The sequence below is a fragment of the Phascolarctos cinereus genome, unplaced genomic scaffold, assembly GCF_003287225.1.
Source record: "Phascolarctos cinereus isolate Bilbo 61053 unplaced genomic scaffold, phaCin_HiC Scaffold_5;HRSCAF=322, whole genome shotgun sequence".
Lineage (NCBI taxonomy): Eukaryota > Metazoa > Chordata > Mammalia > Diprotodontia > Phascolarctidae > Phascolarctos > Phascolarctos cinereus.
Genome location: NW_027555958.1, coordinates 16,552,990 through 16,575,123, shown reverse-complemented (window position 1 = coordinate 16,575,123; position 22,134 = coordinate 16,552,990). Strand labels below are relative to the sequence as shown.

Sequence of the window (22,134 nt, the reverse complement as noted above, 5' to 3'; positions counted from 1 at the left end):
ATTTATACACTGAAAATGCCCCAATTCCTTCCTTTGTTCTCCACAAAAAGCCAGAGTCCCAGCAAGAGGAGAATCAATGGGAGGCTTTGAGATGCTGCCTGGCATGGACGAAGCTTCCCAGAAGGAAGATGATGGAATTCCTCGAGATGAAGACAGGGCAGCATAAAGTGCTGGCCACAGAGCGGAGAGGGACGCCAGCTGGAGTCCCATCTTCCACACCTACCAAGCCCTTGAGCCTCAATTTCCTTACTTGCAAAATGGAGATAACAGCATCTCTACAACCTCCCCAAAGGGCTTTGTAACCATAAAGCATTCTACAGACATCGGCTCTTTTTACTGAAGGCAAGAGATCTGAGTGCTGGTCTTAGCCAAGGGGCTGCATGTTCTTGGACAAGTAGATGAACTGTTCTGGTCCCTTTTCATCCCCTGTAAAATGAGGGGCCTAAATGAGGTGACCCCTTAGGTCCCTTCTAGTTCTACAATTCTGATTCTAGGGAATGACAATGATGCAAAGAAGGGGAGGAGAAGAGAGAGAAGTCAGTGAAATGCACAGAGGAGAAGACAGAAGCCCATGGATGAGGAAGGCGATGTGGGCACTACCCTGCTGAACTCAATGCATATTCAAAGGATAGGCCAAATTTGGTGAAGGCACATTTCCATGTACAATCAGCACTGTCCAGGTTTCTTTGCGTAAGCACATATTCATGTTTGTTGAAGGTTTTCTGGTTCAAAGTTTAAAAAAATTAAAAAGGAAAAATCATTCCAACGAAAGCACATAGGATACAGCAAAGTGGGCTGTCCAAAGAAAATGAAAGAATGGGACCCTCCCCAAAGCCCGGCAGGACCCCTTGGCCAAGGAACTCTGGGAGCAAAGTCTCCTCTTGTATGGTCGGAGTTAGCCCAAATGCCCCGAGGCCTCTTCCGTTTCTGAGACTCTGGAACTCCAGTTATTTCTTTCTCCAACCATTAGGTGGCAAACACAGGTCAGGCGAGTGGCCTGCTCCCAAGGGCTTCACCCACATGCAGCCAAATGCACTTTCAGCAGAGTTCCTTAGGTCTGATTATTCTAACTCAGTAACGATCTACTACAGAAGTCTTCTGTTCATCTCGGGACAGGGTCTCTCTCAATAAAACAGAGGCATACTTCACTTTACACAAGAGATGCATGTAGCTTTTCAAAGTTCTGCAAAATGGGTTTCTATAAATCAAACTGTATTTTGAATGCACTAAGGAAGCTGGCCATTTAAGGCAAGGGTGGGGAACCCTAGGTCTTGACCTGCCCTCCTCGATGATCACAACAAAGCCTCTGATCTGGCCAGACTGGCCTGCGGTCACTTAGCGCTCCTCATTCTAGCCTCCACCTCTTTGCACTGGCAGTCCCCTGTGCCTGCACACACTCCCTCCTTAGCTTTGCCAATTAAGAATCCTCAGCTTCCCTCAAGGCTCAGCTCAGAACTCACCTCCAATGGGGAAGCCTTTCTGATCTCTCTAATTAAGAAGTCTGGAATCTATGAACGTGGTTTTTAAAAATATTTTGTTAACTGTCTTTTGGAATAACTGGTTCCCTTTGTGATCCTCGGCATCTTATTGCCTGCATTTATTCATTCATTCATTCATTCATTTATTTATTTATTTTTTGGTGAGGCAATCGGGGTTAAGTGACTTGCCCAGGGTCACACGGCTAGTCAGTATCATGTGTCTGAGGCCAGATGTGAATTCAGGTCCTTCTGACACCAGGGCTGGTGCTCTGTCCACTGCGTCACCTAGCTGCCCCATATTGTCTGCATTTAAAAACACAATTTTGATCTGGCCTTTGCAGACCAATGACCACAGGGGGCCAGAGAACCCACCAAAAGGTAAAGACCCCTGCTTTCCTCTCCTTTGAATTATTTTGCATTCATTTCTCTGTGTGTGCCTTTATCTACAGAGCAAATTCTTTCATTTCATCTTTGTATCTCCAAGGCCTAGTATACAAACAGAGCTTAATAAATCTTCATCTGACTGAATTAAATTGGCATGATGATCTATGCGCATGGAAAGGCTTTCCCATACCCCAGATCCTTCTGTCTCGTCCTGCAGGGAATTCTGCAGGGTTGGTATTACACTTCCCAAAGGCCTGTTAGGGGCTGACCCTGATGTCAGGGGGTGATGTCAGCCCTGGCCAGCTGCAAGGCTGTCATAGCTTCGACAAGGTGGGAAGGGTCATGAACTGGGAATGGCCAACCCTAGCCCTCAGTCTCTGACCGTTTATTTGGATGATGTTAGTTCAATAGGGCATCTGCCTCCAGGATGAAATTTAAAATCCTGTTTCACTTTTAAAGGCCTACCTGGTCCTAATCCAGTCTCCAGGCTTCTTTCACGTGACCCTCCCTCCACACTCTCCTGACCCAGGGCCTCGCACATGGCACGCCATCTACTGATGCCAGGCATTTTCTCTGGCTGTGCCCCATGCCTGGAACACTCTCTCTCCTCATCTTAACTGCCTGGCTTTCCCAGCTAAAATCCCACCTTCTGCCAGAAGTCTTTCCTATCTCCCTGAATGCTCAGGCCTTCCCTTTGCTGGTTATCTCCAGCTCCTCAGACTGCGGGCTCCTGGAGGGCAAGGACTTTCCTTACTCTGCTCTGTACCTCTAATGCTCAGCACAGGCACAGTGCCTGGCACTATGGGGCTTAATCAATACTATGTCAGAAGTTGTCTTCCCAGGCTCCTCTTTCCCCAACTTGTCCCTCAGATCTCCTATCCTCTTCCCCTACTCCTCTGCTGCATCATATAGAGCTGAAAACTTCTGTTTGCCTCAGTTTCTTCCTCTGTAAAATGGGAATCATAAGAGCACTTCCCTCCCAGGGTTGCTGGGAGGAAAAAAGGAGATCACATTTGTAAGAGCACTCAGCACAGTGCCTGGCACATAGGAGGCGCTATTATCAATGTTAGCTATGATGACGATAAATTTTCAAAGCAGGTGTAATGGGGGCTCGGCACCTCCCCAGACAACCTAAACTGGAGTCCCCCATGCAGGCGACGGGGGGGCGGGTGGACCTGCTTCTGGATCTACATCTAACGTTCTCTACTGCAGAAAAAAGGCTCTCTGGTTCTGCTCTCTAACTTTTTAAAAAACCTACTATAACGAGAAATCACCAAATGCTCTATATTTGCTTGTTTTCTGTTGCCCACCAGAAATGGAAAAAAAAAACACTGAACACACTGAGATTCTAATCTGCACAAATGACTCTTCCTACCAGCTCTTAGCATCAATAGATAACAGATCTATGCTGGCAGGGATCTCAGAGACCATCTTGTCCATCCCCCCATTTCACAGGGAAAGACACTGAGGCCCCGAGAAATGAGGTGACTTAGACTTCTGGGATTCAAGGCCTCGAGCTAGAAGGGCTCTCCAAGTCACTTCCTCTGTTCTAAGCTTCCTCGCTCAGTGACTTGGCCAAAGTCACCTCGGTTCTAACATCAGAAGCAGGACTTATTTATGGCTTTGCAAAGTTGCTCACCTTCGCGGCCTCGTCCTTGGTGACATCATCTCATTTCCCAGGATGTGGTACCGTCTGGCTTCGTGTAGTAACTGGTAACAGTCAGGAGAATTCTGGATCAATTGGTCCACTTCAACGGTCTGCACAAAGTAGTTGGGATGTAGGAGAGGCAGTCTCACGTGGGTCAGAAGCTCCTGCAATAATGGCCTTCTCAGGTCAACTGCCCGATACACCCAACGCATGACAGCTTCAAAGACCATCTCTTCCTTGCCAATCACCAGTTCATCGCTACCAATGTAATCGATGAGCTCATCTTTGCCAAGCTCCAGGAATTCTTCATGCTGGGACACATCCTCAAAAGTCTGCAGAGCAAAATTTCTGCACTTGGTGAACAGCGTCTTCAGGGAGTGCGTGTCAGCAAAGCGCTGAATCCCAAGGCAGTTGCAAGGGTCCAGTTGTTCCTCCAAGAACTTGGCACAGGCGTCACGCAGGGTGCTGATCTGAAAGAGACTGGATGTCTCAAAGAGGTACTGGACATTCTCGGGAGTGATCTTGACCTTTCCAGTATACACGTACTGCAGAAAGCAGTCCATGGCTTCGGCCAAAATGCCGTTGATCTCCACCAGCATCTCGCGGCTCTCTCTATGGTCATTACAGAACATGGCTCGGAAGTAGCTGCTACAGGCCGAGAGGACGGCCCGGTGGCACGGGAACTCCTTCCCTTCCACACAGATGATGACGTCTGTGAACAAGCGGCTGTCTCGGAATTCATTAAAGATCTGGAGTATGTTTTCAGCATGGGAAGATCCCGAAGAAAAGTCGAAAAACTCATGGCCTGTGAGAGACTTGGGGTCCATTTCAAACACTTTACGCTTAACGGCCGGGGAATCACGCACCCCAAGATCCTCTCTGTTCAGTCTGCGGCCCAGGATTAGTACCATGGTTACATCGGCTGGCTAGATCCTTGTGAGAAAGGGCCTGCTAAGGATCTTCCTTCCTTCCTAGAAGTGAAACGAAAAACAGAATAGCAACATTTCTGAATGGCAAAAAAGCAGCTAATAATTTCATTTTTAAAATGAAGAGCTTAACTATTTGGCCATAAATAATAACAGAAATGGATGCTACACTCAAAAATGACCAAGCTGTCAGGACCAGACCAGTCCTCACCTGAGGCTGTGAACTTTCCCACATTAAATTGCACTGGGTTATTGCCCCGCCACTCAAGTCCCACCGTTCTCTAAGACTACGCTAACAGAGCACAGCACAAAGTAGAGCATGATCTACCAAACTGGGAAGGCTTTAAACCTGAGCCCAACGATGGGGACGGACTTCCAGGGAGCAAGTGAGCCAAGACTGGAATAGCCTCCAGGGCCCACTCAGTGCCACATCCTCCACAGACGGCCTCACCTGGTCCCCTCTTAGCCACTGGCACTCTGTCCCTCCCCCTGAAATTACAGGATCACAGATTCAGGGCTAGAAGGGACCTGACAAGTCATCGACAGCCATTCATGGCACAGGTAAGGAAACTAAGGCATCGAGGGGCTGCATGACTTTATATAGTTCTCACGTATTTTCTATTTATTTATCATTATGTGTTTTATAAATAGGTTTTCTCCTACTTCAACATACGCTCCCTGGGGGCAAGGTACATTTCACTTCTGTCTCTGTGTTGCCAGGGCCCACCTAGCACAGTGCTTGGCACACATCAGGTGATAAATGCCCACCGAACCTAAGGATGGCCACCAGGTATTACATTTTCTTTTGGAGCCAACTCTTTAAAGTTGTCTCAGTGTGGAAAATTCACCATTTTGTGTTGTTCAGAGGGAGCACACACATTGAAAAAATTCTACAATGAACAAGACACTGATCCCTAGCAAGAGCACAAATCCCCCTTGTTTTGCCTGTCCTCCCTCAGAGGCACAGCCACATGGCAGTCCAGAGAACCTGGGCTTGAGCTCCATCTCTGACACCTGTGGGCCCCAAGGCCAGTCACGTCCCCCCTCACTCCTCTAGGCTGCAGAGAAAGGGTTGCTCGGAATTGAGAAACAGCAAATTCCACTATTCCCATTCCATTTTTCCTCTAGCATTCCAATCTGATCTCCTTCAATCTCACTCTCTTTCTTTCTGAAACAAAACTCATTCACTTTGTCCCCCTAAAGTCCCCCAATCTTCCAAACTTCCTATTTCTGAGGACAGCCCTGCCATCTTTGGCGGGGGGTGCTTTCATCTGGAAAGTGTCCTTCCAAGTAGCAATGCCATGGGTTGGGTCAGAATGATCTGTTAGCACAACCAAGTCAAAGCTCTTTGGAGGATATCTATGTTACCATCACCTCACTTATTTCTAAAAGAAATTAAAATTGGCGATTTCCTAAAACGACCTTGCATTTAGTCTATACATCCTTACGCACAAGGTCCTTGAGGACAGGGACTGCTTTCATCCATGTATCTGTATTCTCAGTGCTGGACACATAACGGACTTAATAAACGCTTCTTGACTGGTTTGCCTTTCTCTCTTCTCCCTGAAAAAAGCACTGACTCAAGGCCTGACCTTCCTCAATCCCACTGTCAACTTGCTCATCCACCCCTACCTCTAATGTCCTGAGCACCTACTGTGCACTGCTGGTGCTGACCACTCAGCGTACTTCCCTGATTTGCCAATGACGGGACTAGAGAAGAAGAACTCAAAGCTGTGACTTTATAAACATAGCTCCACTAAAACAAAAGTCCCTGCCCTCAAGGAACTTACAGTTTAGCTAGGGAGTCCTTCCATTCTCTGGTCTCTCTCATACAAATGGCTCTGGGCAGAAACACTACTCTCCTGGTCCTGGGTTCTAAGGAAGACCTGCATTTACTCTAATGACCAAAACATGTCCAGTTCTTCTTCTTCATTTCTAGCTGCCTCCTCCTCTTATTCATTCATTACCTGTTGTTCTTTAGCAGAGCTCAGAAGACTCAAGGTGCTTTTAAGTGGATAAAATGAAGACTAAAAACAATAATTCTTTGTTTCTGGAGTTTCTAACCTTCATTTCCCTTACATAAAAAGGGGGAGAGAGGAAAGACTAATTTCAATTCTACAAAGTTATTAACAGATGGGCAGTAAAGGGCCTGAGCAGGATGAGAACACAGACCCTGGTGCCAGCTACTCTCTGTCCTCTTTGTAAGAATCCACTTCAAACAAGTGGCAAAACTGAGCCTACCTTACAGATCTGGCCCACAAACTTGGAGACCTACCAGTGGTTCCACCCATCTACTAGTGGAACTCAGAGGGATCACAGATCTAGAGGAGGAAGGGACCTCAGAGGCCATCTTGTCTAACCCCCTCATTTAAACAAGGAAACATCCATGGATCTCAGTTTCTCCAACTGTAAAATGAAGGGCTGGTCCTTTCCAGCTCTAATGCCAGGATCTTATGAACCTGCTCTAACCAGGGCAAAGAATATCAGGGGATAACTCCTCATCTTTGCACTGTTCACTACAAAAAGAAAAGAGCCCGATACGTTGTAAGCTTGCCCAGTCAAAAGTTTGGGAGTCGCTTTCATCTCCATAGTAACTGAAAAAACAGCTTAGCCACTAACAGCAATGTTCAAAGGGTTCAGAGGGGAAAATAGGTCAATCCAAATTTTAACCAAGTAAAACAAATCTGAGCTAAAATAGAAGAAACTTTCTTTTTAGATCTTTAAAGTTTGACCTTTTTTTTCAATAAATATATCTCTATATCAGGGACAAAGAGGAAAGTAACTTAACTTCAGCAAGGAGGGGGAAAAGACTATATACCCCACTCTACTCACCCCCTCCCTTCCATTCTAAATATTTGAAAGACTAGTTCTCAAATTTACATATAGAGACAGGCACATTGTTTCAGATGTAATGATACTTGTAAGTGCTGAATTTTCTGAATTTAAGAAAATACATAATAGGAGGGTGGGGTAAGATAGCATGGTATATTAAGAAGGTATTCTCAGAAAAGAAAATCAGGGAAGTATGAGGAAAAGAATATTTAGATGAAGGTGAGAGGAGGAGAAAGAGAAGTGATTTTTGTCGATGATATACAACAGACCACCTAGCAAAGGGGTTAACGTGGGATCTATGAGCCTGTTTTTAAAATTCTTTTGATGATTATGTTTCAAAAATAATTATTTTTCCCTTGTAATCCTATGTATTTTATACTAATAATCAGATGTCAGGGTGAGTCTCAAAACATTATTTTGAACAAGGTCTTCACCAGAATGGCAAAGGGGTCCATGAAGATTAAGAACTCTTGACCTAGAAGAAAAAAGGAAATTTATGGGAAGTTTTTGAAGTTAATCCAGAGGCATGATATAATGGTGATGGGGGAATTCCAATTATCCCAACATCTGCTAGTGCTCTCTTGACCACCAAAAGAAAAGCAGCTAACCTTCAAAAGGTGGACAAATCAATAAAGGAAAATCCTATTAAGGATCTGGTTCTTACTAATGAGGAACTGGTTTCTAAAGCAGAAATGCTGGGAACCCTGGGGGCAAGTGACCACTTCATTCTAGAGTTTGTAAGGAAGGAGAGGAAATCCTCACAGAGTGACACACACCCTGGATTTGGGTACAGGTTTCAAAGCAGATTTCAAGGAAAGACGGATAAAACCCTATGGAAGGAAGAAAATGCTTCAGCCCAGAAAGGGAATGAAATTCTGAGCCCACACCAGGAAACAACTCTAGTGAGGGGAAAAAATAGGATTGGTCTAAAGAGATTAAAGTAGATACAAAGGGAATCTGTCAATGAAGTTAGATTTTATAATGAAATGCACAGAAGACACAAAGCCAGGTAACAAAAAATGAATGTAAGAGTTGTGGCACAGTCCTACAAAAATACCCCCAGGAATGTGAATTCTCACAGAATGAGAGCTGAAGCTAGCAAGGGAAGCTAAGGATAGAGAGCTTTGTTTTGTTTAAAAAAGCTTCATGAAAAGATCAAAGAAAGGCTAGGACCTTGCTTAGCATGGCTGGAATGATGATCACTGAGGACTGAGAGACCAGCTGTCCAAAAATGGAATGGGCAGTGAGTCAGGAGGCGGGGCAGCCCCCTCCTTGGCCATTTTCCAGCTCAGAAGCTCAAGCACCATTTGTTGGGTCTGTCATATGGGGGCCTCCTTCCTTTTCAGCCTGGATTGGCTAGATGGCTGCTCACCTCCCTTCCAAATCAAATTCTGCAACTGGTTTGTTTACAATGAGAATATGTCCTGTCATTTTACTAGGAAAGCAGAAATATCATCAAACAAGACTGCCTATGTCTGTGACCCAAGCTAGACAGTCATTATGCAACTTTTTTTCCCATGTAACAAAAATCTATCCTTCCTAGCCCCTTCGAAAAAACCCCAAAGGCTCTTGTAAGAAAAAACGGACATCCACCCAAAACATGAGGTCTCATTCTGTACTCCGCACCTGTCAGTTCTCACTTAGTAAGTTAGCTGTGGCCTCCATCCTCAGTCCTCCAGAATCAGGGCTGGGCATCACATTTTGCGATTCCATAATAATGTTGCACTGAGATCCAAACTTCTCTAGATTAATGACAACTTCCTCCATTTATTACAGGAGTTTTTTCAAATTTACTTTTTGTGTTTTGTTACTTGCTTAGATGACAACTGTGGGCTATTTCCCCCCTTTCTGCACAAAAGGTAAGGAAACAAGGTTTACTGATCTAGTAGTGGCTTATGTCAGAGCTTTCAAAGATGTTACTTTCCTTCCCTTCTGAGCCTGGGTCTTCCATCATTCCCAAGCTGCAGATGCTGCAGCCAGCCACGGTCCAGGCCCTTGACCCCACTACAGGAGGGACCAAAGAGCTCTGCTCTTCTCTATTTCCCATCCGAGCAGCCTGCTGGGCCCCTGCCACCCCACAGAGGCAGGCCTTACAAACAGAAGCTCCCTCAACCTCCTCAGAAGCAGAGCTTATGGATGTATGTGCACCACCACGCCTGGCTTGGCAAAGATTTTCAAGAAGAACGCTAAAAAAAATCCAGACTTGACTCAAGTTCTAAAAAGAGAAAATGGCAGGTATATTTAAATCATCGGAAAGACATGTATATTTATCTTCTAAATGTACTCAAATAAATCATAGCAATGGGTGGCCCATATGACACATTTATAAAGTCAAACAATATGAAGACTGAAACAATGAACACGATACCAGGAGTAAGCCTGGTCACCTCAAGGGACAACCTGTACTTTCATCAAAATCGAGAGCAGCAGATTTTTCTTTCAGTACCAGCATGAGCCCAGGGCTAAACAAAAGCCAGTCCTGCCCTCAGGGAGCTTATTATCAGCCAGGTGGGACACACTGTATCTTCACATCCCAGGATTACACATACACAAATAACCATAATACCAAATGATATAGAAGAGAGGGATGGGCTGGGTGCAAGGTTACTGCCTGGAGTCTCGGGGAACACTTAATGAAGGAATAGGGCAGTGCAGGGCACAGGGGTGATGGTCAGCAACCCAGTCTGGGCACAATACAGTGGATACATACGAGGAGGGTGATGGGGGGGAGGGAGGGGAGTGTTGTCCAAGGGAGATAAAAGGATTGCCTGAGATACGGTGCAATTACTCAATCAAGTTATCAATCAAATGTGTAAAACAGGTGTCAACAATTCTTGGACATCCTGAGTGAACCAAAAAAAGATCTTGTGGAATTGGTGAAATGCTCTGACCCATTGGATAAAATGAGCTGAGCCATATATGGGAACTGGATCGGGATTATTTAAGGGGAATCAGCCTTGTCTTGTGAGCTTTTGACAAATCAGTAAGTCAGTTTAGAATCCAGGCTTCTAATAGCAGGAGAGTCCGATGGGCGAAACAGCTCCAGCCTTGCCAGTGAGGGGGAACTGAGGTGAGAATAGAATTATCTCTACCTCCTCCTCCCCCTGTGACCTGAGAAAAGTGTTGTAACCTTCAAAGGGTCAAAAGTTTTGAACTTCCCACAGCGATGGCAGCAATGTCCCAGGAGGAAGAGGAGGGGGAGGGGGAAGAAGAAGAAGAAGAGGAGGAGGAGGAGGAGCAGCAGCAGCAGCAGCATGGACAGCCTGAGGACAGGAAACGTCAGGATTTTATACGAAGGCTGATCAGCACTGGAGCCCAACAGAAACCCCCACACACCAAGGGGGTACTTCATGGGGTACAAGAAGGAAGAAAAGGCCTTCTAACAATCAGGATTCTCATCTTAGATGTCTATAGAGCCCAACAATCTGAGCCAACTCAAATAAACAGTGTTGACAACAGGATTTCAAAAGCAAGAGGAAAAAATTACTTTAAAATTCAACAGGAGGGACTTAAGACAGAAAGACAAATGAGTAAGAATAAAAAGTCAGACTATTAAAGAGAACGTAAAAATGCATTTCTTTGACAGCTTTAAAAACAGAACAGTTATTCTTCTAAAGTACCTGAGATGAAACCTACTCAGGCAAAGGAGATGACAGAAATTTCCTTGATGACAAAATTTAGAAGTTATCCATTTTATAAATACCTTTATTATTAGCATCCACTGCAAAGCCACACAGCCAAAATATCCGTGGTATTTTTCTTCACCTAAAATGAAACAACAGAGAAATCAGCTGCTGTAACCACCACATCAGGCTTTGTTATTGTTGTTGTCCAGTCATTTTCAGTCACATCGGACTCTTCCTGGCCCCATTTGGGGTTTTCTTGCCAGAGATACTGGAGCAGTTTGCCATTTCCTTCTCTAGCTCATTTTACAGATGAGGAAACGAGGCAAACAGGGTGAAGGGACTTGCCCAGGATCTCACTTCTACTAAGTGTCTGAGGTCCAATTTGCACACAGGTCTTCCTGATTCCAGGCCTGGAGTTCTATGTACTACGGTGCTGCCTAGCTGTCCCTCATATCAAGGCTATTTGGCATCATTTCCTGAAAGTGTTTGTTATATGCCAAGTCAGATAAAGCTAAAAATATTTTGAGTAATACAATCACAAACCAACTCTTTATACTTATGGTTGGAATGACATTGCTAGACTACTGCTCTCTCTCTAAATCAATCCCATCATTTTTTGTTGTCTCAAAAGTAAGTTCAGTTTCAGTACCTTCCAAAAAGTACCTTTATTTTACAACAGTTCAGCCCAGAGGTAAGATTTCTTAAGCCAGAGATAAATGAATTATACTCAGTATGTCAATAATAACCAGAAGTGCTGCTGCGATGAGACCCTCTTCAGCTCTGGGGCACCAACAATTCTCTACTGGACGTACTAAGACGTATCCAGGACTCTCCCTCCCCTCCTTCCCAGTATCTCATATCCTTTCGGCCTATGTTCACACAGAATATAAGAATAATATAGAATATACACTCACAGAGGAACAGGCTGTCTGTCCCCCACCATGCCAGGTAAGCTCCTAGGGCAGGAACTAGCCGTCTCTTCATCCCTGCTTTTGTGGCCCCAGGCCTTCATAGAGGGCCCACTCGCTAGGGGTGCTGATAGACTGAAGAATCTGTAATTTTACTGGCCCAGGGACTCTGTCCATGGACCAGGTTCTTACTCCTCTACAATTTAGCCGATGGCCTTCAGGAGGGGCTGAGGCCCCAAAGCTCTGGTGACGGGCTTCTATTTCAGGCTGAAGTACTGGGAAGCAGAGCCGCCTCGAGTCAGGAAGCCCTTGGCTTACGTCCTTCCTCTGCCAGATGCTGGCTCTGTCACCCTGGCCAGGTCCCCTGGCAATTCCCTATGATCTGCACTAGTGAAGGGAGTGCCCCCCACTGCCAGTCCCAGGTCAGGACTCAAAAACCAAACCAAACCACCCAAAATCAACCACACTCTAGAGAGCTCTGGCTTCTTCTGGGTAGGCATACCTCTTAGGACATATGACTGCAACTCTTCCAGGCAGGCCTTCCCAGGGGCCTTCTATCACTCACCAGTAGGTAGCCAGGCCAGTGCAGGACAACCTCCCCCAAACACACACCCCAAAACATCACAAGTCCATGAGACTTGTCCGTGTGTCACAGCTGGATTTAATACAATGAAATGAACATGCATGTGGAACCCTAAGCAAGTGCATTTGTTACAGTGCAACAAAGAAAGGAGAAATACAAACCTCCACCTAAAAGGGAGCGACAGGGGAAGAAGGCAAAAGCTGCATTCTGTCTGCCTGGGAGCTGCCAGACCATGGAGAAAGGAGGGTCTGCTCATCTCCAAGGGCCCCAGCTGCACAAGCAGCTTCTCAGCGCAGAGCACACTGACAGGGGCCCGTCTTGACTCCCGAGCACACACAGGGAGTCCAACTCAGGGTGCAAACAATAAGTTATGTCAGCATGGCAGTGGCGGGGGGGGCGCGCGACTTCGTCCTTCACATATCCAAGGCCTCCTGCACACTCTGGGTCCAGTGTTTCTGCAAACCACGGCGACTCAAAAAGATGAGTTCAGGAAGCCCCTTCTGTCTCTGTCTCTGTCTCTCTGTCTCTCTCTCTCTCTCTCTCCCCCCTCTCCTGTGCCCGTGCCCCTCCCCCACCCCACAAGGCCTCTTTCCATTTGGTCTGCATATACTCCCACGTGGATGTGGGCATGTATGATGCTGTCTCCCTCCCTCCCCAAATGGAAGCTGCTTCAGAGGACGACCTGTTTCATTCTTGGTCCTCACATTCCCTAGGCCACAGCGCAGTGCGTGGCACACAGCAGCAGTTTCAGTGTGCCTGCTGACCGATAGAGTCCATGACCAGAAGCACACCTGAAGTCTAAGCAGCACAGTAGCACTGGCTAGGATTTATGACCTGAGACTTATGTCACCTCCATATCCTCATGTTCCTTTGGAATTTCTGTGAATAATTTTTTGCAATTTGAAAAAAAAATGGAAATTATTACATTTCAGATATTTATTTAGATATTAGCATTTCACTCAATCAAAAATACTAACAATTTATGTGCAATGCCAAACTTAAAATTCAATTATGTCTGCTTTTATTTTCAGATGGGCCCACTAAGTATCTCTCAAATGTACATTACTCAAACTCCTCTATACTGTATAACTGTTTTAATAAATTACAGAAAATCTTAATAAGAACCTAGAACAACTCTGGGGAAAAAAGCCAATCTTCAGCTGAATTAGATTTGCTATCAAATATCTCCCAAATATGGTGACGGTTATCGTACATTCACACACATTCACTTGCTTTAGGTTGGTGATATACAGACATGGACATGGCATTAAACCATTTGGAGAAGACAATTCATTCAGCTTAATCCCTCCCCATCCTGCTAGATCAGCTAGCCTTTGGGGGAAGGCAGAAAACGTTTAGAGAAAAGACCAGCGTCCTGGATAAGGCACAAGAGGCTCAAACGTCTTCGGTTTCTAAGCCAAGAATCTATGAATAGAACATTCGTTACGCACTGAATCTCTGAGGTTCAAATGCAGGACATTCTAAGGCGTTTCTGCCAAGAGTTCAGATCTATACCAGTGACGATGTGTGAGAGTGTGTGTGTGTGTCTAAGACTACATAAATATGCATATTGTTCTCTGGATTCGAGGGCTGAAGTTAGGAGCAATCTTGCTCTGCCCCCTCACCCTCCCACAGGCCAATCTAATTCTGGCCTGACCGAGAGGGAGACTGGAGTTAGCTGAGGACTCATCTCCCGATTCAGAAGGGTCAGGATCATTCCAGGGATTCCGTTTTAGGGCAGCTCGTAGATCTGCCAAAGTTAAAACCCCACCAGCTCCCCTGCCTGGGCATTCTTCCTCTTCTCCTGGCTGGGTCAGGACTACAGCAGATGCAGACCGTGGCAGCGCCCTATCTGCCTGGAGTTCTGATGTGAAGAAGATACGGGGGCCAGCTGAAGACAGCACTTCCAGGCCTGGCCTGACCAAGAATGGCCCCACAGCAGCAGTGACTTCGAAGCAGCGAAGGGCAAGGCCCTGGAGCACTCAGCACACAGCACCGGAGAGCCAGAGGAAACATTCCTAGGTTGTTTTTTTCTTAACTGTAGTGTGAAAGTCTGCGGTGCACAGGGCCCTTTACATACATGCTCTCACAAGAAACCTATTAGGAAAGTCAAAATTTAACTGATTTACTGAAGATCACAAAGTGACAGCTCCAAGGTACCATTCAAACACAGATCTTTCCTGACCCCTCCCACCAAGTCCAACACTAACCACTAGGCAAGACTGCCTTATCTTACTGCACTAGGCTAAACCTGAAATGCAAAGGAGACACGGCCACACGAGGCAAGAACCGCACAGTGTCCATCAGAAGGGCGTATCGTAACTGCGTATCTCCTTCTAGATGCGGGAAAGACAGCGCCTGGAGGGTGGCCGCTCCTCCGCTCATCTGAATGCTCTTGGATCCCACACCATGGAGGAAGGGCTCCATACAGGGACCTATCAAGAGTCTGGTTAGCAGCTTGGGCCAGAGACCGAGCAAAAGCTGGGCCGGCTCACTGCCTCAGGCCCTTGTCCCCACTGGTCAGTTATCCTGCTTTGAGCCTCCCTTCATCTGCCAGTGATCTGGTGGCTGTTACCCCCAGTCCTACCCCAGTAGCTCCCCAAAAGTCCCAGGATCAAATGTAAAATCTCATTTGACTTTTGAGCCTTTCATAACCTGGCCACTTCCTGATGTTCTGGTACCCTGAGATCCAGGGACAATGGGCTCTTCTGCTGGCCCATGAACAAGATGCTCCTTCTCCAGACTCCCTGTCCGCCTTTGCCTCCTGCCTTCCCTGAAGCCTCAGCTAAAACCCCACCTTTCGCAAGAAGCCCTGGCCAGTCCCCCTTAATGCCGATGCCTTCCCTCTGAGTCACCGCCATTTCATCCGAACAGATCTTGTACAGAGCCGTTGTCTCCAACTTTAGGTTGTGAGGTCTTTCAAGGCAGGCGCTGTTTTTTAAATGCCTGCTAACTTGAATCATTTGCAACATGAAATCATTTTACTTAGACAACTAGAAGGAAAATCCCGTTAAAGCCTGAAGCATGCCAAGCTGAGTAATTCTATCTCCCCGTGATCCCCGCTCTGGTCCCTGCCTGTCTAGATCATAGTCTAGTCACTGAAGGGTCTCCACTGCTCTGGGGTCACCCTCCCAGAGATGGATGCAAACTAACCCAGGGAGCTCCTGGATCTGTTCTAGGGCTGCCCTGGAAGAGTTGGCCAAGCCCAAGCCCAGCCCAAGGTACAACCAGGTCGTTGACTTTTTCCTTCCACTTGAATCTATAACTTTAAATTTTTAGTACAATTAGAGGTAATGGCTAAGTTGTTGGTAGACTATCGATTTTCAAGTTTTTAAAAAAATATAATTAGCTGACAATGTATGTTTAAATTATCTTTGCTACTATGAGCTATTATTGTTTAAAGTTAAGTTCGTGCAACTCTGAAGGACTTATGAAAAATCCTCTCTATCCCCAGACAAAGAACTGATGGTGTCTGAATACAGATTGAAGCAGACATTTTTTCACTTGATTTTTTTTAAGTTTTTTTTGTCTAGGTTTTCTTTCACAACAACATTTTGTATGACTACACATGTATAACCTATATCAAATTGCTTGCCTTCTCAATGAGGAGGCCTGGGGAAGGAGGAAGGGAGAGAACTTGGAACTCAAAGTTTTAAAAATGAATGTTAACAAATTGTTTTTACATGTAACTGGGGAAAAATAAAATCCTAAATAATTTTTAAAAATGCAAAACAACTGCAAAAATTGAAAAAAAGGAATGCTGTAAAACAGTCTAATAAATCCTCAGTAAGTAAGCACAGACCTCAGAAGAGCGTGGCACCCAGAGGGGCTGTTACTGATTCCCTTACAGTGGGACAGGATTTCTTGAGGCTGAAAGAACTGTAAGACCATTTTTTAAAAAGCAGCTGCTGACTGTTGCTGGGAAAAGAAAATCGTTGTCATGGCAAAATACAAAGACTGGAGTAGTAAAGATTGGAAAAAGGTGATGCTAGTAGTGACATTCACTTTTTCATTCAAGACCATATTAAAAAAAAAACTCAATACCATCAGAAAGAATTCCAAATGAGCCTTAAAACTAAAAAAAAAAATATTTTGGGCAATTGCTACAAATGGTCAAACTGGATAGGGTCTTTCCTTATATCCTAATTGTTAAGAGTATCTTCTAAAAATTACCTTATATCCTTTAAAATATAATTTAAATGTGAATAATATAAATATATCATGTATATTGCACAACACACATATGGAAAAGTGTACACATACATGACACATATTGTCAATGTATATCATACATGTATTATATGTGTATATGCATTATATATGTATATATAAATGACAGTTAAGCTCATGGACAAAAACTTTATAACATATGCAATTACTTAAAAAATAAACTTAAAATTTAAGGGTGACCCTCAACAATAATGTATCATCTAAAAATAATAGTGATTTTTATTTATCTCAAAGGTAACAAAGTCAATAAAAACTTCAAAGATACTCAGAATAAAGCTTAAAAAAAAAAAAGAAGGCCCCTGTGATTTCACTGGTATATAGAGAACTTCCCAATAATAAGGAAGTGGATCTGTACTGGATGGGCAACTTAAAGAGTCTTCGATAAAAAGCTGCCTGCGGCACTAACTCACAGGATGAGAGATAAGTGGAAGTAGCCAGGATCTCACAGCCTAGGTGTGTGTTAAGCCCAGGTCTTCTTGACTCTGAAGCCTGCCTGCCACCCATCACTCCTTGTGGCCTGTCAATAAAGCTCCATTAACCACAATTAATTATTTACTTTGTGGGGGGGAAATGGAAGCTTTGGATGATGAATTTTGGTCCAATCTTGAATTTTAAAAAAATCAATTAATTTGACTATAACATTCTCAGGGCTGGAAAAGTCCATTAGTTTTAGATGTCTAAGGTTGCAAACTAGCTGCTTACAGCACAAAATTATTTAAAAAAAACACACAACAACAAAAGGATGGGGCAGCTAGGTGGGGCAGTGGATAGAGCACCAGCCCTGGAGTCAGGAGGACCTGAGTTCAAATCCGCTTCAGACACTTCACACTTACTAGCTGTATGACCCAGGGCAAGTCACTTAACCCCACTGCCTAGCCAAAAATAAAAAAAATAAAAATAAAAACTAAAGACAACAGCAAAAGGAATGGGTTAAGGAGGGAAATTTAATACATATGCATAATATACATAATACACACATATATACGCATTTATGTATGTATATATGTATAAAAGTCTACTAAACTCAGAAAGAAAGAAGAGAGCAAGGGGATAGGATGGCAGGAGAGGACAAGAGAGGGATTCTTGAGGGGGGACAGATTAAGGAATAGGAGGGCAAGGTAATGGGTAGAAGCAAAGCAGAGGAGTGAGGAGATATAGAGTGAATCCGGTGAGAAGGATAGCAAGGAAAAATAGGAAGAAAGAAAATACACAACAAGTAATTGTAGCTTAGAATGTGAATAACTGGACAAATTTACACATAAAAAAGAAATGAACAGCAGACTAAAAATTTCAATTCAACAATATGTTGCTTTCAGGAAACATACAAATGAGAGAAACACACAAAGATAAAATAAAGGGCAGGAGTAGAATTTATTATGTAAAAAAAGCAGGGATATAATCATGTTCTGCTCAAAGTTAAAGTTAAAACAGACTTAATCAAAAGTAAAAAAAACCCCAAAACTACACTATGTGTCAGCAATATTATTCAACATAGCTTTAGACCAGTTAAAATACCTAGACAGTATAAAATACCTGAGTGTATACCTGTCAAAACAGACACAGGAACCACAAGAACATAAACATAAAACACTTTTTATACAAATAAACTAAAATCTAAATAACTGAAGTAATATTTTTTGTTTATGGGTAGGTAAAGCCAATATAATTTTTAAACGACAATTTTACCTAACTAACCTATTTAAAGTCATTCCAATTAAATTGCTAAAAAAAATCATTTTGCTGAAGAAAAAAATAACAAAATCCATATGGAAAAGCAAAAGGTCAGGAACTTCAAAGAATCCAGGAGAAAAGATGCAAAGGAAGTAGGTTCAGCAGGATCAGACCTTAAAGTATATTATAAGGCAGAGCACTGCTGAAGTGGAGTGATTTCTATTATTTTAAATTAAAATTTTCTTGTACAAATAAAACCTATATAGCCAAGAATAGAAGGAATGCAGAAAATTGGGGGGAAACTTTCACAGACAATCTGTCAGAGACAATGTGATCGGGTTAGAGTATTTCTGTGGTGAAGGAAATGATGAACTGGCTGAGTCAGAAAAACACGGAAAGACTGGGACCCGTGAGGGAAGATTCTATCACTTTCAGAGAAACAAGACAAGTGGAAATAAGCACAGCATGGGCCTTACATCCATGCGTAGGAGTGCATGTGTGTAAGCTCGTAGATATCTATGTATATATCTGCACATATATGTGTGTATGCACACACTAACTGTAGCCTTCTTTTGGGGGAGGGGGAAATAAAGTAAAAAGTACAAAGGGCAGAGAAGAAAAGAAAACCAACAAGGAAGTGGAGACGAGCCGGGCAGCTCTGAAAACACCACGTGACATTTTTATGACAGAGGTTTTCGTGAAATGGAAATCTATCATTTTATCTTGAATCCTAACGCATTTTTTTTCTTTTCTCATTTTGTAGTTAAGTTTAAAATAAAAAGTTATTTAAAAATCTCCACGAAATGTGGGCGCGCACCAGGTGCAACGGGGCCCGGGATGCTTAGCTCGGCACGAAAGCTGGGGTCGCCTTGGCAGGACGCGGGTTCAAACCCCGACTCTGGGCAGCGGCCCTCTCCCGTCACAACGGCGGCCTGTCCTATCGCGACAGCGCTCCCCGGACGCTTCCCTCCCGGCCTCCCGAGTTTTAAGGAAATCGCAGAAAAACCAGGAAGCCGGGCCTTCTGCCGGGCCCGGGGCCAGGCCAAGGCACCCGCGGCCGCCACTTCCTGTTTACTCGGCACCGCGTATACAGCAGGCGCCGCCTACCTAAAGGAGGAGGGGCCGAGCGCGAGCCCCAGGACTCCTGGGTGGGGGGGTAGGGGCGGCCCCGACCCGCCTCAGGAGCCGGTTTTCCCTTTCCTGGTTTGAAAGTCGCTTCCTCTTAGCCCCTTCCCGCGGGGCAGACGCAGGTATAGACAGGCCGCGCTCCCCGCCCCCCACCCCCGGCTCACGGGGGTCACGGCCCCCCTGAGCCCGGGGGCTCCAGTCCGCTCTCTCTATGGCCGGTGCCCGCACGCAATAGGACACTGAGGCCTAGAGGGTGAAGCCCCCGAGGATCTCGGACCTAGAACCCGCGCCCCCCCCCCGCCTCATTTGGCCCACATGGCAACTGAGGCCCGGAGCGGAGAAGACACTTACCCCGGGGTTACCCAGGCCATAAGCCACAGGCTCGAGATTCGAACTCCGGTCCAGAGACTCGAAGCTCGGACGTGCCTGGCCCCAAGGGCTGCCCAGCGAACGCGCGGGCCCCGAATGCGCCGCCAGTACCCGCGGGGCAGCCTCAGCAGGCCTGGGCGCCCGAGGGGGGGCGGGGTCACGGGCGGGTCACGGCCATCCCGGGCCCGCAGCGCCCGCGCCCTCTCCCGCGTGCGCGCGCGCCGCTACCCTAGGTAACTGACTGCCCCGACAACAGGGGGAGGGGCGAGAGCGCGCGCGTCCTCCAGGTCACCTTCATGGGGGCGGGCGAAGGGGCAAAGGGGGAGGAGGGAGCGCCCTAGAGACAGGTCATCCAATCAGCTCGCGGAAGCTACCCGCCGCCCCGCCCACCAGCCGCCGAGGCAGCCAATCCCTGACGCGCTAACCCGGTGCCCGCAGGACATGTAAAGATAGCGGAGCCCGGACCGCCAGAAACAACGAGCAGGAATGGAAAAAAGGCGGGGCTTCGGGAGTCACCGCCCCCCCTGCCGCCCCCCCCCCCCGCCCCGGGGACCGAGGTTCCCGAGGCTGGCCTCAGCGCCGCCGCCGTAAACAAACAAAGGCCGGGAGAAGGGGGAGGGGGTCACGGTCAGGTGATGGGGCGCCGCACGTTTCGCAATCTTGCAGGGAGCAGAATTCCTGGCTAAGGACCCCGGCCCGGGCCCTGACCTGGGCTGAGCTCCGGGCAGGGCGCGAGGAACTCGGACCCCGACCCTTGTCCCCAGCTCTCCAGCGAGAGGCAGGGGCTGGGGATTGTCCGGGGGTGGGCTTCGCGCGTCGGGGAGCAGCATCGCTCTCGAGCCACGCACGCAGTCTGCGCACCCCGGCTCCCCGCTCCGGCCGGCGCTGCAGCCAGCCCTCTCCCCGCCCTGCCGGCCCGCGGCCCCGCTCCCTGCTCTCCGCCGGCTGCGGCCGCCTCTCTCCCCCACCTGCAGGCGGATCGCGGAGTCACGGGCCCCGGCTACCTCTCCAATACAGCGGCCCCCCGCGGGTCCAGCGACAACGTTCCCCCAGCCGCGTCTGGCGAGCGCGGTCTCGCGTCTGTCTTCCTCTTCCCAGCGGCGTCTCCAGGCTCCCCGCTCCGAGGCTCGAGCTCACAACAAAGAAGGCACGTGATCCACCCGAGTCAAAACACGGCTTGTCGGCGCCGGCTGGCCAATGAGAGGCCGCGCCGGGAGCCCCGCGGCATGCTGGGAAATGTAGTTGCCACTCCTTCCGGCTCCTCTCTGGTAGTCCTCGGCGAGGCCACGCCCCTCGCGGGGAGGAGAACGTAGGAAGGAGAGGGGGAGGGGAGATGACGTGTCCACCTGGCCAGCCTCGCACTCCTGCCTGGAACGTGGAGCTCTGGAGAGAATTACATGTAAAGCGCTTGGGCAACCTTAAAGCGCTCTCCGAATGTTAGCTCTCTTATTATTGTTGAGGCCTCGGCTTCCCAGTCTGTAAAGTGGAGATGATAACAACACCTTCCGTAAAGGGTTGTTGCAAGCATCCAATATTTGTAAAGCCCTTGGCAAAGTTCACCAGCATTAATTAAGCACCCACTGTGTGCCAGGCATTGTGAAAAGTCCGTGCCTTCAAAACATTCAGTCTAATGGGGCCCATCAGTCAGTAAGCATTTATTAAGTGCCCACTGTGTGCCAGGCACTATTCTAAGCGCTAGGAATAGGAAGATATGCAAGACAGTCCCTGTCTTCAAGGCTCTCACTGTCTATCGGAGGCAGCTTCCAAACAGCTGTGTGCAAACAAGACATAGACAGGATAAATTGGGGATAACGGAGGAAAGGCATGGAGGGGAATTGGGAAAGGCTTCCTGTGGAAGGTGGATTTCAGCTGGGACTTGAGGAAAGGGAGGAGGCAGAGATAAGGAGGTTGATGGGGGCACAGCCATGGCAAAGGCCCTGAGTCGGGAAATGGAGTGTCTGCTACAAGGAACTAATAGGGCTTTATGCATATCCATTAGCGTGCCTGATCCTGACGGCTGGGCCAGTGCCAGCTCCGATTTGCACACGGCCACACAGGCAGTAGTGCCTCAGGGCGGATTCTCATTCAGGTCTTGACCCTGTTCCAGAGCTGTCTCTGCAGCTGCTACAGGGCAGCTTATCACCGCCTACATTTGCCTGCTCAAGGTTGGTCAGGTCTTGTAACTGTTGCAAAAGTCTGCTCCATGCCAAGATGGTATCTCCAGGACATTCCCAGAATAATTCCATGTCTGGAGTCTTCAAAAACGCTTGAAAAGCAGGGCGGGACTGATAAAGAGTCACACAGCAGAAGAACTGTTTGGTGGCGGAAGCAACCTCCACTGCCTAGCGGCT

At 46.8% G+C, this 22,134-nt stretch overlaps 1 protein-coding gene across 6 annotated transcripts in view; it reads right to left on the bottom strand.

Annotated features, from left to right (window-relative positions):
* Nucleotides 1–20,937, bottom strand: part of KLHL24 (kelch like family member 24) — a 56,412-nt gene extending 35,475 nt beyond the window's left edge. For 4 of the 6 annotated variants that reach the window (XM_021005842.2, XM_021005838.2, XM_021005843.2 and 1 more), the window contains exons 1-3: nt 20,752–20,937; nt 10,972–11,033; nt 3,502–4,481 (exon numbers count right to left, since the gene is read on the bottom strand). In XM_021005842.2, the coding sequence (XP_020861501.1) occupies nt 3,502–4,421 (920 nt within the window). In that variant the 5' untranslated portion in view covers nt 4,422–4,481; nt 10,972–11,033; nt 20,752–20,937. Of the gene's footprint in view, nt 1–3,501; nt 4,482–10,971; nt 11,034–19,765; nt 20,008–20,751 lie in introns of those variants that run through there. The other 2 variants (XM_021005840.2, XM_021005839.2) reach the window with 2 other exon arrangements.
* Between the last annotated feature and the right edge of the window lie 1,197 nt (nt 20,938–22,134).